The sequence below is a fragment of the Nasonia vitripennis genome, chromosome 5, assembly GCF_009193385.2.
Source record: "Nasonia vitripennis strain AsymCx chromosome 5, Nvit_psr_1.1, whole genome shotgun sequence".
Lineage (NCBI taxonomy): Eukaryota > Metazoa > Arthropoda > Insecta > Hymenoptera > Pteromalidae > Nasonia > Nasonia vitripennis.
Window position 1 is genome coordinate 3607394 of NC_045761.1, and position 14713 is coordinate 3622106.

The window sequence follows — 14713 nt, forward strand, 5'->3', positions numbered from 1 at the left end:
GTTCGATTGAAATTAGTTACTAATTAATTCCGTCGGAGTTCCCTCGCTTTGATAGAGTTATAGAGAGAATTCGGGTTCGGCAAAATTGTTGCGTTTCAAAGCAGAGGAAATGCGAGTTTCATTCTCCATTTTATTAGCAGCGCGTTTTATCGCGAAAAATATGCCATTGCAGATGAAGCGTGCCCGTGTAGAATTTAAACGCAAGATTAAATTAGATTGTAAAAGCAGTTAATTGGCATAGAACAAGCGGGAGTGCGCCAGTCGAGAGCGTAAACAGGAATAAAAACGCGCCGAGCGTAATACTTTTAAATAAAATGGAATTTCGTCAAATTAAGTTTCCAGAAAAAGTTCATTCAAACGCGAGAAATGCTCGACAAGTGTGCGCGCGCTGCAGAGTTAGCTGCGGGGAGATGGAGAGGAAAACCACGAGCGGCATGCGAACCTCCGACGAGTGTGGCTCTGGCAGCAGCCACGACGCGACGAGGCGAAGAAAGGGAACAGCCAGAGATAACGAGAAAATGCATGTATGTAGTTAAGCGCTTCCAGGCCCGGTACGCGACAGTTAGACGAAACTCCAAGAATTAATTATTGTCCTCGCCTCTTTGCCGTAATTACATCGCTAGAGCGCGCTGTCTATTTACCTTCGCGTGCAGTGCGCGCCGCGACAACGTTATCTTTTGGATATTTCGCGGTAATTCGGTTCGCGGCGGGCTTAACGCGCGAAAAACTTTTCGTCCCCGAGAAATTACCGGAGGAGCTCTTAAGTTGATTCGGATCGATCTCGTATACTATATACATAGGGGTTTTGCGGGCTATACGTTACGGTTCGGCTGACTTATCGACGCCCTCGCTGCAGGTGCTTAGAAGGACACGGCAAGACTAATCACGTCGTCATAGTTGAGCGCGCGGACTTATTTTGCGTCGGCCGGGGGGCTAAGCCGCACTTATGTAATTAATTAATTCATTTATTAGGAGAGATTTGTCGCGGTTATGCAGCGGGACTTACCTGAAGTGGCTTAGCCGTGCGGGATTTACGGCTTCGAGAGAGTGTGACGGCGGGAGAAAAAAAAACAAGCACAGGGAGATAATGCGGGGGGACGTGGTGGTGCGTGCACTAAATGAGAAGAGACTGCTTTTACCATCACTTTTTTATTAACCGAATCATCCATTATTTATTTTATATATATACTTTTTTTCTTGGCTATCTATGTACACGAATTTCTTGGTTACCGTATAGGTGGGCGATGTCGCGAAAGCATCCATCAAAGAAAAATCTTCTGTAAGCGCATGACAACCAGTGTACTCTTTTAATTAGAAGATTTTCATCGCGCTCGATGGAGCCTAGCGATTATCGCTCTCTCGGGTCTATCTATATATTTTTTTGATTGATTCGTCGCCTCGCGCGCGATATCGACAATTTTTATGAACAATTTACTCGCAGTGACAGACTTGGCAGGAATATCGCGTTTACGCTCTGTCAGACTTACAACGATAAAATTCCTTCTTTTCTTTCTCGTGATTCTCTCGAACTATATAACTATGTTCATATATATTTATATATATATATACCATATGCATCGTACAACATTCGATTCTTCACATCGCGTAAGACGTATAAAACATTTACCACATACTCGCGGCCACTCCGCCGGCGTCCTGTGGATTTTTCACAATAAAAATGGGTACAAGAATCATACCGAGAGAGCTCGAGATACAGTCGACAATATAGTATAAGGACGAAAAACATGCTTTAAAAAATCAGTCTTCGAGAAGATGAGGGTCGGGCGCGCGCTCGATATCGTATAGACGCGCTACTGTGGATGTTTGTATGATTAAAATATGCTGAATGAAAAATTCATCGCTCGTCGTTGTGGTTGCTACTCCCGTGCATCCGTACATTCGCCGTATCTCGCAGTCCACTCGAACATATCGCGTCGTCGTCACTGTACACCACTGCATAACCCGACGACGAATCGCTTATTCAACGAACCAACGCACCGCTCACTCACGCACACTCGCGCACACTCGCGTACACGTGGATCGGCCGCCAAGACGGGCCGCGCTCTGAAGGACTCTTTAGGCGAAGAAGTCGGGCGGCGCCACGGGCTTGAGCTCGATGTCTTGGTGCTCGGCCATGGCCAGCTGCTCGACCGCGCAGCAGGTCTCGGCGGGGGCCTTGTGCTACGAGTTGAGGGCCGTGGTGCCGATGTTGCTGATGAAGCTCGGGCAGGTGTTGTCCGGCCTGTCGCCGCTCTGCAGCGAGAAGTGCCGGTAGGACATGTACTCGGGCGGATTGGGCGCGAGGGGCTGCTCGCGCTTGGCCGCGGCGCGCTGCTTCTTCATCTTCATGTAGCCGAGGACGGAGATCAGCACGACGAAGACGACGAAGCCCATGCAGCTGCCGACGATGAGGCCGAGTCGCCGGGTAAGGATGCTGGCGAGGCCGCCCCGGTCGCCCACCGCGCCTTCGCCCACTATCGAGTTGGGCGCGTCGAGGGTGCGTACCTCGGTGCAGCGGCTCATCGCCGAGTCCACCATGACCGGGTGGGCCGAGCTCTCGAGCAGGTCGTCCTGGCTCGCCGACGACGAGTTCCACGTGTTCCAGGTGCTCATGTCCTCGGGCAACGGGCTGCCCCAGTTGCCCAGGCCTAGCACGCAGATCAGGTAGCGCGTGTCCGAGGCCAGCTTGGTCAGCCGTACCGAGCGCGCCTTCGGGTCCAGCAGCTTGCCCCGCACCTGCGAATCATCCGATCGTCCCAACACGTGTAACATACTAATTATACTAATACTTTCGTTCGATTGACTCACCTCGTCGACGTTGCCGAGCGCGTGGTACGCGACCCTGTATCCGTGTAGGCCGGAGTGGTTCCTGCTCTGCCAGGAGACGAGTACGGAGAACGGCTGTATGTCTTGGATGGCGAGCTTGAGAACCAGCGGGGACGAGCAGAAGGCGTGCGGGTCGAGGTCGAGGAAGACCAGACCGCGGAGTTCCGGCGGCTGCTCGCACCTGAGCACTCCGCTCTCGACTTCGCCGTTGACGCTGCTGATGCGTCCGCGGCTCCGTCCCACTCCGCCGACGAGCTTCTGATGATCCCGCAGCCACTCCCACAGCTCCTGCGACTCGCAGCCGCAATTCAAGGGGTTCTCTGTGAACGAACATCGAAATCGGAATTGTTACGACGATTGATAAAAACTGGGGTGGGTTGAAGAGAAGGAAAGTGCCGTTTCCGAAGTCTTTTCGAGACAGTATGAATTAACTGCTCCTGGAGCTACGAGAGAGAGAGAGAGAGAGAGAGAGAGAGAGAGAGAGAGAGAGAGAGAGAGAGAGAGAGAGAGTCGTTAAGTTATCGAGCTCTGCGAAGACGAGAAATTATTTCGAAAGTTTGCGTTACGTCGAAACGGCTTCTCTTGGCTATACTACTTTACTCACCTTCGGCTCGCAGACTTCGTATCTGCGTCTCGAGGGGCCGGAAGGCATTGAGCGGCAGGTTCTCCAAGTAGTTCCTGCTGAGATCGAGCAGTCGGAGCTTCTTCAAAGGCCGGAACGCATCGCTGGATATCGTATTGATCCAGTTCCCGTACAGATGTAGCTCCACCAAGTTGACCAGATTCTTGAACGTCACTTTGCCGACGGCGCCTATCTGATTGAAGGACAAATCCAGTATCTGCAGGGCCTTCAGATCCCCGGGGAACTCCTCGAGCTCCTTCAGTCGGTTGTGCGTCAGGTTGAGAATGCGTAAATGCTCCAGTCCCTGGAGCCGCTCCTGCGGCAGTTTGTCCAGACTGTTCATGCCCAAATGGAGAGTCAGCAAGTTCGGTAGACTACGGAAGACACCGGGCGAGACACGCGATATGCTGTTCTGGCTGATGAAGAGGTACTGCAGAGCCGGGAAGGCTTCGAAGTCCTGCGACGTGAGTATGGTCAGGTTGGTACCGGATATGTGGATCTCCTGGAGCAGGGGATACGTGGACTCCGAGGGAACTTCGTGGATCTTGCTCAGAGGGTTTCTAGTGAGATTCAACCAGGTAAGTCCTGGGAGGTTCTGACCCGACAGGGCCATAGCCGGGATCTGACGGAACTTGTTCTCCGAGAGGTCGACCCGGCGCAGCATTGTCGATTGCGCAAAGAAGTTGGCAGGCAGCGCGTTCAGATTGTTGCGACTGAGATCTACGGAGAACAGCCGCGTGAGGTTGGCCTGTGCGAATCCCGACATGGATTCGATCCGGTTGCTGCTCAAATCCAGTTCGCGCAGGTACTTGAGTCCGGACAGCTTGGCGACCTCTACCGTGTTGATGTCGTTGTGTGACAAGGACAGTATTTCCAGATTCTTCGCCCTATCAAGGGCAGAGTATGGCACTTCGATTAGTCTGTTGTGGTCGATGCGTATCTCGCGAAGTGAAATAAGATTGTGGAAAATTCCAGGTGGCAAAGTCTTCAGGTAGTTGTGGTTCAGATGCAGTTTCGCGAGATTCACGTTCAGAACGAAGATGTTCTCGGGCATCTGCGAAACCTGCACCTCGTCGAAGGTGAGCTGCTGGAGCGACGGCAAGCCGTTAAAGCTGTGCTCCGAGAGCTGAGTGAAGTTGTTGCGAGACACCGTGAGAATCTGCAGTCCGGAGATCTGGAGTCTGCGCAGAGCTGGCGCGGTCAGCTGATTGCTCTCCAGATTGAGATCGATCAGCTCCGTGAGCCCGAGGAAAGCTCCGTTCTCGATGGACTGGATGGAGCAGTTCTTCAAGTTAAGCTTCCTGATGGGAAGAGATTCCTGAAAGATGGCGTCGTGCAGTACCGTCAGGTGATTGTTCGCCAAATCCAGGACCTTCAATTTCTTCAACGCGGTGAAGGCGTACGGATCAAGACGACGCAGGCCGTTGTCCTGGAGGTACAGTTCCTCCAGCTCGTGCAGCTCGGAAAAAGTCCGGTCCGTCACGTGGCTCAGCTTGTTCATGCTCAGCTCCAAGTACTTCAGCGCTTGCATCGGCTGGAAGGCGGCGTCCTCGATCTTCGATATCGAGTTATTGGTGAGATAGAGTCGCTCGACGAGGAGCAGGTCTCGGAAGAGCGACGCCTGCAGGTGAGTCAATTTGTTGTGACCGAGCCACATTATCCTGACGGACGCCTGGCCGCGCAGGGAGTTGTTGTGCAACGCGGCCAATCTGTTACTGTCCAGCTGGATGGAGACTAACGAGCTGCCGCCTGCCGAGGAGGACGAGTCCGACGACAGCTGAAACACATCACCCAAGACCGAGAGCTGATTTCCCTGAAGATTGACGTGCTGCAGACTGCTGAGCGTGCTCAATGCACCCGTCTCGATGTTGGCGATCGCGTTGTTCTGCAGGTGCAGTTCTTGCAGCGCTGGCAGGGGCGCGAACACGCCTCGCTTCACGTCGGCTATCTGATTGTCCTGCAGTCGCAGCTCGCGCAGCTTGTCCAGACTCGAGAATGTGTTGGCGAGTAGCTCGCGAATCTTGTTACCGTCCAGAGACAGAGAGGTGAGCTTATCGCAGTGCTCGAAAAACCCGACGGGAACCTTCTCGATGTAGTTGTTGGTTAGGTGCAGCTGTTCCAGCATGCCGAGGCTCGCGAGACCTTTGGCGTCGATTCTGCGGATGGCGTTCTGCTGGAAGTAGGCGACGGTCAGGCTGACGCTGCCTACGAAGGCGTCGGACGGGATCTCGAGGATGTTGTTCTCAGCCAGGTAGAGCTCTCTCAGCTCGGGCAGTCCAGCAAAAACTCCACCTATGTAGTGTATGTGATTGTGACTGAGTTCGATGGTGCGAAGCCGGCTGTTGGCTTTGAAGGTCGTGGGATCGAGGTAGACGATCTTGTTGTGGCTGAGATCGATGGACTCAAGGTCTTTCAGGGAGACGAAGGCGCTCTTGTCGACGTCCTGGATGTTGTTGTAGTAGAGCGACAAGGTCTGCAGGATCGGACAGGGTTTGAAGCAGTCCTCGTTGAGTTTGTCGAAATTGTTGCTGCTCAGATCGAGGATCAAGAGCGAGCTGAGCTTGGAGTGACCGTCGTTGGGCAACTCGGAGATCTCGTTCCAGGCTAGCCTCAGCGAATCCAGACTGGCGAGTCTCCTGAGAGCCAGCATAGGGAAAACCTTGAGCTTGTTTTCCGTGAGATCCAGATCGGCTAGGTAGTCCTCGAGCCCAGCGAACGCGTGCTCCGATATCTTGGATATCTGGTTGCCCTTGAGACTAAGCTTCATCAGCTTGAGGCCGTAGAAGCAGTAGGACGACAGGTCCTGGATGAAATTGGCCTCGAGGTCCAGCTTGGTCAGTTTGGTCAACTCTGCCAGGGCCTTCTGCGGAACCTGCGGCAGCCGGCCTGAAACCAGCGCCAGCGACTCGAGACTGCCCTTCAGATTCTTGAAGGCCGTGTCGCCGATGCCGCGCAGCGACGAGTGGGATATCTGCAGATGCCTGATCTGGGAGCCTACGGGAAAGGCGCTTTCCCGCAAGTCCTCGATCAGCTTGTCCAGCTCGTAGACGCTCAGCGACTGGACGACCGTGTCTTCTCCTGCAATCACGAAGGTTATGTTTTTTTGGAGGAACAATTCTGAGAATGCAGGACAAATAAGAAGAATAATCAAGAGAACGCACCTGCCGAGTTCATGACGCCCATGAGCGTCGACCTCAGCGTCTCTTCAGTGGCTCCGGCGCACTCGAGGAACAGGCCGTCCTCGAAGTTGTAGCAGGGACATCCGGGGATGAGCTCGGAGGGCGGACACTCGGCATCCTGGGCGCGACAAGCGGTTAAGAAAAAGGACGGAATCAGGAGGAGGAATAATGAGTGGGCTATCGGTATTGCGGCAGCGGGACTACGGTGCCGGCGCGCCAGCCTGCACCCTTCCTCTCTCAGCGAATTTCGCGTCATCTCGACGTCACATCACATCCGGCTCTCCAAGAATCTGAGCCTTGCCTCCAGATCACACCTGCAACAAAAAAGTCACGGAAGCAGCGTTAAATCGGGCACTACTTACGGCTGTCACGCGAGGAAGCAGCGCTGCACGGCTCGAGTGTGCCAATCAGCGGGGCGGCTTTCGCCTATCAGCGGGGGTGCGCAAACAAGACGGAGACGCGTCAAGTGAATAAGCGAGCGGTACCACCTGGGGCGCGCAAAAGTGATGTGCGCGCGGCGGCTGACGGCTCTCTCTTTGTCTGCCGAGCATCCGCTTTTGATGTAGCGGAAGTCGAGCTCCGTTCGCCATTATTCAATGGGCGCCTTGTCTTCGCGCGACTAGACACGGCGGCAAATTAACTTTTCATCGGCCTCTCTGACGGATATCATTTCCTCATTAAGCTCCCGATGCACCGCCCGCAGCTCGACTCGCGCAGCGCTTGCGAGACGAACGCCGGGAAACACGGAGAATTCTATCATCCGGTGAGATAGTGGGGGGAAAGAGTCACCATTCGAATTCATCCCGCAAGCTCTGGCGGAGCTTATGCATATCCACTTTACATCGCTTTTATACTCTTACACGTCCCGGCTCGGGCGGCAATATTTATTTGGTCGCCTCCTGTCGGAGAGCAAAAAAAAAAAAGACAGGACGAAAGAATTCGAGATCCCCGCGCCGGCTGCAAAATGGGTTAATGCAGTAGCGAGAAATTTCTCCCCGGCTCTTATCTGCGCTTGCCGACTCTGCGCGGCCTGGCGGTTCCCCCTTCAAGCTCTTTGTCTTCCCAGCTCGCGAGAGCGAGATACGAGCAGGGAGTTGGCGAGCGCTCGCCGCATTCCTGGCACGACCGCCATAAATGCATTTTGGGCATCTCGCTCTCTCTCTCTCTCTCTCTCTCTCTCTCTCTCTCTCTCTCTCTCTCTCACTCCTCGCCTGTCTCGGCCATTAATAACGGATGTTTTTCCACTCGGCTGTGTGCCCCGCCGCCGCGAGTTATCGATCTCGCGCTTTGCCGCCGCCGGCATTATTGCTCGAAGGAACATTTGTAATTCGTGATTGATTCGAGCTTATGCCGCGAGGCACGGAAAAAATTCGCGCGGAGCGTCTCTCGATATCTGCGTAAATTTATGTCCATTATTTTTTCTCGAGAACTCTTTCGCTCTCCTTTTATATTTACGATCGCGCGCTGGATCGTAAGTGGAAATGGCCTCAACGTGCGAGCTCAAGTTTGAAGCTCGGAAATGCGCGCTACGTGAAGCAATTTCTTATTGCTTCTCGCGATGGGGAAAAAGCGAGGAGCGAGTTATGAAAAATCGCTCGTGCGTTTAACCTAATGGTAGGATAAACCTAATATCTCTAATTGAAAGCGCCCCCCCCCCCCGCGTCGGTTGCGTGTTTGCGAGGGTAATTCGAGCGCTAGAAAAACCCCGCGCAAAATCCGCGGCCACACACAAAGCTCTCTGCCATACTCCACGAGGAGTAAAGCGGACGGGAGTAGCAGGCGAGCGCGGCCAAGTGGAAGATTTTCACTCTAATTCCCATTTAATTTTCTCCCGCGTTGGCTTTGAAGCGCTCTTTAACATTTCGATTTCGCATGCTGCGCGCATCTCCGGCCCGGCACTCTTTAATCATACCGTGAAGAACGGCCAGCTTTGAGGTCGTCCGAGAGAGAGAGAGAGAGAGAGAGAGAGAGAGAGAGCGCTCGACCGCGAAGGATCGTTTGTTCTGCTCGGAGTCTGTTATAACGATAAGACGCTCACTTACATTGATATGTGTGCACGCGAACGAAGTGGCTCATTAGCAGCTGGCAGTCTGTTCGCGCACTAAAATAATACAGATTGAGTAGGCGCGTCGAATTCGAGCTTGCAGTGCAGTCGATAGTCGCGCGAGGTCCAATAAGCTCGCGCGCGTACGTGTACGTCAGCAGGCGGTTGCAGTCGTGCAATATGCCGCCGCCTCGAATATAGAGCTGCGACGTCGTCGGTCCGCAGCCCGTCTTCGTCCTTGTCGCAGCGAGTAATTCGGCCTGTCCCACTCCTGTGCACGACGTGTCGCGCCTCGGCCGGGGCTTGGGTTCATATACATGTACACACGCGGCCTGGGCGACGTGATTTGAATATACGAGCCGCGCGTCTTTCCGACGAGGAAGAAAGAGCCAAAAGCTTTTCCCCGCGGCGCAGTGTGTGTGATATTCGCTGACGAGCGGGCGTTCCATCTCTTTTTCCGGGAGCGAAAATTCCATTTTTCCCCGGCAATGGCGAGTGAAAAATTTTTCTTCATCCGAGAGGCTCCTCAGGCACCTGTACGAGGGGGAGATTGATTCGAAAAGGATGACCGCGGCGATCGGGGATGACGGATTTCCGATCGGGTTATACAGCGGCCGAAATTTTTCAGCCGGGAGCTGATTCTATTAGCGCAAATGCTGCTGACTATACAGAGAGCGCCCGCTAAAGTGGCAAGCAGTCACTTGGGCGCACGAGAGCGAAGATTTAATTGCGTTAGAGGATAGGAGAGTTTGACGCTCCACGCGCGCGCCGGGAGCTGCTGAGTGATTATTGACCTTGCCATCGACGCGGTAATTGATTTATATCGCTCGCTCGCGAGAAGGAGCGCGCCGACTCACGATGACTCGCCGGAAAGCGGAAAGATAATATCCAGGGCGCGCGCAGGCTAATGCACGACAGAGTCGACACAATGATGGGCCGCGTGATTGACCGACTGGCGGTAAGTGCGTCAATTATTCCACGGGAATTTCCGAAAAGTCGATTGAATCACACTACGCCCCTCGTCCGCGATAAACTAGCACTAATCCGAGCCAACAAAAGATAGGCCGACCGCAGCATCCATCGGCGCCTCTCCGCTCACTTTCCAGGTCGTCGTCGTCGTTAAACGTCCCCCGCGCGTTTTCATTAGTCCGAGAGGAGCCGTATCCGTCAGTGGCGGCTCTCGATCTCCCGCCTTCGCTGCATGCACACACTCGCGCACACACAGTGCATAGGAGAGTACACGGCTTAAAGCTCCGCCGCGGCGCAATCGGCCCGCGGAAAACAAATGTGGCGCATCAGCGAAGCTCTTCATCACCGAAAGTGCTGCTCGGGGGGGGGGGGGGGGGGGCGAGTATTGGCACTCGGCCTGTGTATAGCTATATCCGTGCATTCGAGGGCCGAGTGCTCTCGTCGGCGTGTACGCGGAAATCGCAGCGATAGCGAGTCTCATCTCTCGAGCGCCGTGTGTGTCGAGATGTATATGGCCATCGCGTCGACTCGGAGAAAACGTCACGCAGCTCTATATATACATGTATAAGCTTCTGCGACGTCGAGGTCGCTCGTTTTCCCCTTTTCTCTCTCTCTCTCTCTCTCTCTCTCTCTCTCTCTCTCTCTCTCTCGAGCGCTTTTTAAATTGAATGCGCGCCCAGCAGCGTTGGAATTCAATTCGGGCTCCAGGTTCGTTTCTCACGGGAGCCGTTGCCCGCGTGTGCGCGCAGGTGCCCAGGAAAACTTATATATGCATTCGTCGGCGACTTTTACGGGTAACTTCCATTCTTTTTCTATTCGGCTCGGCAGCTCCTTTTTTGCGTGTATATCGCCGCTGAGAAATCACTTTTTACCGGCACGTGTGATTTTTCACGCGGCAGCCTTTTTCCGATGCACGCCCGACGGGATAATGCGATCCGGCTTCGGCGGACGAGCTTTAAACTCGGGCAGCAGCAGCAGCAGCAGCTGGAGAAGTTTGCGAATAAAATTGCGGCAAGTTTTGCGGGATATCAGCTGCTCGACGCCAGATATAACTTGATACCGAGTGATCGTCACTTAAAACTCTATTAGAAAGTTTTACGGCTGCGGTAATATCATCCGCGATGTTCATTGCTCGAGAGCCGAGTTGGCTGCGGCTCCTCTTATCTCTCTCTCTCCCTCTCTCTCTCTCTCTCTCTCTCTCTCTCTCTCTCTCTCTCGGCGCAGCTTTTTTGTTGTTTATAATTCGATGCTACCGGAAAATCCTTACTCAGCGGGACACAGTGTTTCGATCGCGCCACGTATAATTGGACGCTCGCTCGTCGTGTCTTATACAGCGAGGCGTAGTTTCTTTTTCGCGTTTTTCGACGAGAGAGCACAGCTCTCGGAACTTTTTTCGCGCGCGGCGCTGTATTGGCAAAATAATAGCCTGAAATATGCAATCGGCGAGGCAGAATGAAAAATAGCTGCTCTGATGGGAAAGAAATAATGAGAAATTGCCGCTCCAAAGTGGAAAACAATGTGTTCGGGCACGGCTCGCAGCCGCCGTCATCGATAACTTTTTTTCCCCCGGCGCGGCCGGAATTCCAGTGAAAAACTGTTTTCAAGTATCTCGCTCGCAAAATGAAGAATTTTCGTCTCACCCCTTCGCGAGAAGAGAGAGATAGAGTCATATTTCCACATTTTTCCTTTTCGAAAAAAGACCTCTGTTCCCTGCATTTTATGTACCGAAAGTTCGCGAAGGGAGAACAAAAATTCCCAGCTCCCTCTCTCTTGGGCCGGTGCATGCGAAAACGCGCCGCCCAAAGGGAAAAAGTTTCTCGCTGCGAATGAATCCCGCAGGTTGATTTTCTGACCCTATAGCCGCGCATAGTTAGCCGGTGTTTACTCTCGACTGGGCCGCGAAATCGTTCTCTCCCTCTCTTTCGTTCTCGAGATTTTATAAGCGGTCGGCCGGTCCTCGAAAATGTGGCCGCGCATAATTTTTCGAGGGAAAAAGCCGGTCCCTCCCGCTCGCGAATAAAGCAGCCCGCGATTTATTCCAGGAATTTCTTGGAGAACAAAGAAATCGGCCGCGGCTTCCGCGCTGAAGTGTATGTGCGACCGCGCACAAAAGCCCCCCCCCCCCGGCTCTGCTCAGCACTTTCGAAGAAATATCACCGCGCCGACGCGTATATATATATATATATATATATATACACACACGGGGGAAAGAGTACAGAGCCAAGTGCCATAAGAGGGAAGCCTGCGCGCGCAAGGGGACACGTCGCCGGAGATTTCGTGCAAGTGCAGCGCTGCAGTGTGTGTATGCGAGGTTCAGTGGCTGTATCACATCCTCGAGGTCCGTTCGCGCTCTGCAGCTTTGTTTTATTCAGGGGACTTTGACCTCGTTACGGCGCCGCGTGCTTTCGGGGGAAAAATTGATGATCTCTCTCTCTCTCTCTCTCTCTCTCTCTCTCTCTCTCTCTCTCTCTCTCTCTCTCTCTCTCGTTAAATTTTTACTTGGGACGTAAACGTTTACTTACTGCTTTGTCGCGCTTAATTTCCAGCGAAAGAGATTGCCGCGAGCTTTAACGTGCGTGCCGTTTAATTTCAAAAACGTTTCTCGCCCTCTTGTGTACACGATCGAATATATCGCACAATCGCGCACGCAATTTAAAGAGCTCCGGCGAGGAGCCTACAGTGGTCGAAAAAGAATACAGAGCGGGCGCTTAATAAGAATAGCTCGCGCGAATTCGAGGCTCGATCAAAGACTCGGCGCGCTCCACAGCTGCAAACATTATACGCAGGAAAAAGGGGTTAGAGTGTCGGGGGCGTATGTGTGAGAGAAAAGAGACAGAGCCGCCGCAGGGGATGCGCGCTGCACAGAGAGCGAATGAAAGGGTGTGTCGCTCGACTCGTTTCCGATATTGATTTCGAAACAAATTCGCCGCGCTCTGTGTGTGTGCGCCCACTCTCGCAGCGATATTCACCGGAGCGTGAAAAAGCGCCTCGGCGTTATACACAGCCGTTCGTTAATACGAAAAATCCGTCCGAGAGAGGAAATTAAACGCGCTTCGGTATAATAATATCATTTTCCGCGGCTTGGACCGTGGTTCTTGCCAAGTTGGGTTCGCAGCTGTGATACACTTGTTCCAGCAGCATCGGTTTTTCGCAAACGAACGATTCGCCGCGGAGAGCGGATATCTACGAGGCTTTGATCTTTGTTCTCCCGGTTTTTCGGGCATGTACAGTGTACACAGAGGTACGTATGCAGATGCTGTAACGGCGTATCGATTCCCGCCTCCTCTGTACAACACGCGGCAACGGAGTGAAAATCAAGATAGCGCCGAATTTTCCGGGAAACACACCGCGGAGAATAAGTAAACACGAGGTCGGTGCACACATAGTCCCGACGGCGGGGAATATCCGATACGCTGCATTTGCAAGTTCATTCTCCAGCCGTCCGTTAAAACAATGGTGTATCCCGTACGTGTATTCGGGGGATATCGACGCGCTGTGCGGAGGTGTATATACTTCAGGGAAATTCCGCAGGGGAGGAGGACCAGCGAAATTAGCCTCGAGTCCGATTGTTTACCGAAATCGAATGTTATGCGTATTCATACGCGCGCGTAACGCGGTCATCGTCGTTTCGCCGCGCTAGTAGCCTCCGACGACTCGGCGCGAGGTATTCGCGTCCAGTTCGTTTGGCCCGGTGCATATACATATATACGTTTATATTCTATATACGCTTTCGCCGCGCACCGCCTAACGTTATTAGCCGATGGACGCGAGTCGCCAACGTTCAATATTCAAGCTCGCCGTACGTCGACGTGCCTGACTAACGATTCGCAGGCGCCTACCTCGCGCTCTCACATCTCCCGCGGGGCTGATGCGACGCTGATGCTGCTTCGCTGGCTTTCTTGCTCCGTATCACGCTCGCGAGTTTTGAGCCTCTACAAGCGAACGGCAATTTTGCGAGAGCGAGCTGCGAATGCGTTTGGGGCAAGTTTTGTCTCCCGCATATAGTTGCCTCGAGTGCGTGAGTTGAATTTGCTATTCTGAAAATTTGGAGTCGCTAAACGATAACGAGTTCCGTGAGACTGTAAAAAAATTAACGCGTCGACCTGTATGCATGACCGAACTGAATCAAAGAACGAAACCGTTTACACGCAGGCTAGTCGTATATTCACACCAGGCAAACACGTGTATTCAACTAGACTCGCGACGGACAGCTCGTATAGCGCGCGGCGATAACAAACTCGCGAATGCCAACCCCTGCGATTTTTCCCGTCGCCGCAGACCCGTGTCCGCGCGTACTCTGACAAATTCGCGGACACCCGCGCGATAACGGCGCGGGCTGTCTCGCGGAGAGTGTACAGGCGACGTTCTTGAAACGAGCTGCGCACGGCAAACTACTCCACGCTGCCGACATCGACAAACCCGCAGTGGTATAGGTATAGGTGGCCGCGTCGTTAAACCGCGCCGGAAAGAGCGGACCCGCGTCACCCGCAGCCATGATAATGGCCGCTCGTTCGCCAAAAAGACGCGATATCGCGACGTGTGTCAGCTCCGCCGTGTATACGTATGCGCGTCAGAATTATTGCTCCCGAGTACGTCTGCGGCGCGCACACACAGAGAGCCGAGCTTTGTTCTCCGGGACGGCGGGCATGATGGATGCTGATGAGCCGCACTTTGCTGTGTCTTCCGTACACGATATTCTTTGTTTATGCGGCGGTCCGCGTACTTATACGGCGGCAGCATCGCGGATGAATGCGCGCGGTTCGCTCATTGTCGAAAGAATGCGGCGGCGTTCATTTAACGCGTCGCTCTGTCTGACAAATTACCGCGCGGATTCCACGTTACGAGCAAACAGTCGCGTCGAAGGAGAGCAGTGCCCGCGAAGAGCTTTTTCCCCCGACGTGCACAGAGAGAGAGAGAGAGAGAGAAAGAGAGAGAGAGAGAGAGAGAGAGAGAGAGAGAGAGAGAGAGAGAGAGAGAGAGCCGAGTGCAGAAGCTCGCGCCAAAACGCGTTATTCAGCGAAAAAGAGCGAGCTGCCGCCGCGTTTCTTTGAGAATTTTCAAACGAGCGGCTGA

The 14713-nt window shown here is 53.5% G+C and overlaps 1 protein-coding gene across 2 annotated transcripts in view; it reads right to left on the minus strand.

Annotated features, from left to right (window-relative positions):
* Nucleotides 1–1130: 1130 nt before the first annotated feature.
* LOC100122056 (protein artichoke) overlaps nucleotides 1131–14713 on the minus strand; it is a 47726-nt gene continuing 34143 nt past the window's right edge. For both annotated transcript variants that reach the window (XM_031931793.1, XM_001605609.5), the window contains 4 exons: nucleotides 6610–6941; nucleotides 3431–6526; nucleotides 2809–3146; nucleotides 1131–2736 (listed from right to left, as the gene is read on the minus strand). In XM_031931793.1, coding sequence (XP_031787653.1) covers nucleotides 2182–2736; nucleotides 2809–3146; nucleotides 3431–6526; nucleotides 6610–6883 — 4263 coding nt within the window. In that variant the 5' untranslated portion in view covers nucleotides 6884–6941 and the 3' untranslated portion in view covers nucleotides 1131–2181. The remainder of the gene's footprint in view (nucleotides 2737–2808; nucleotides 3147–3430; nucleotides 6527–6609; nucleotides 6942–14713) is intronic.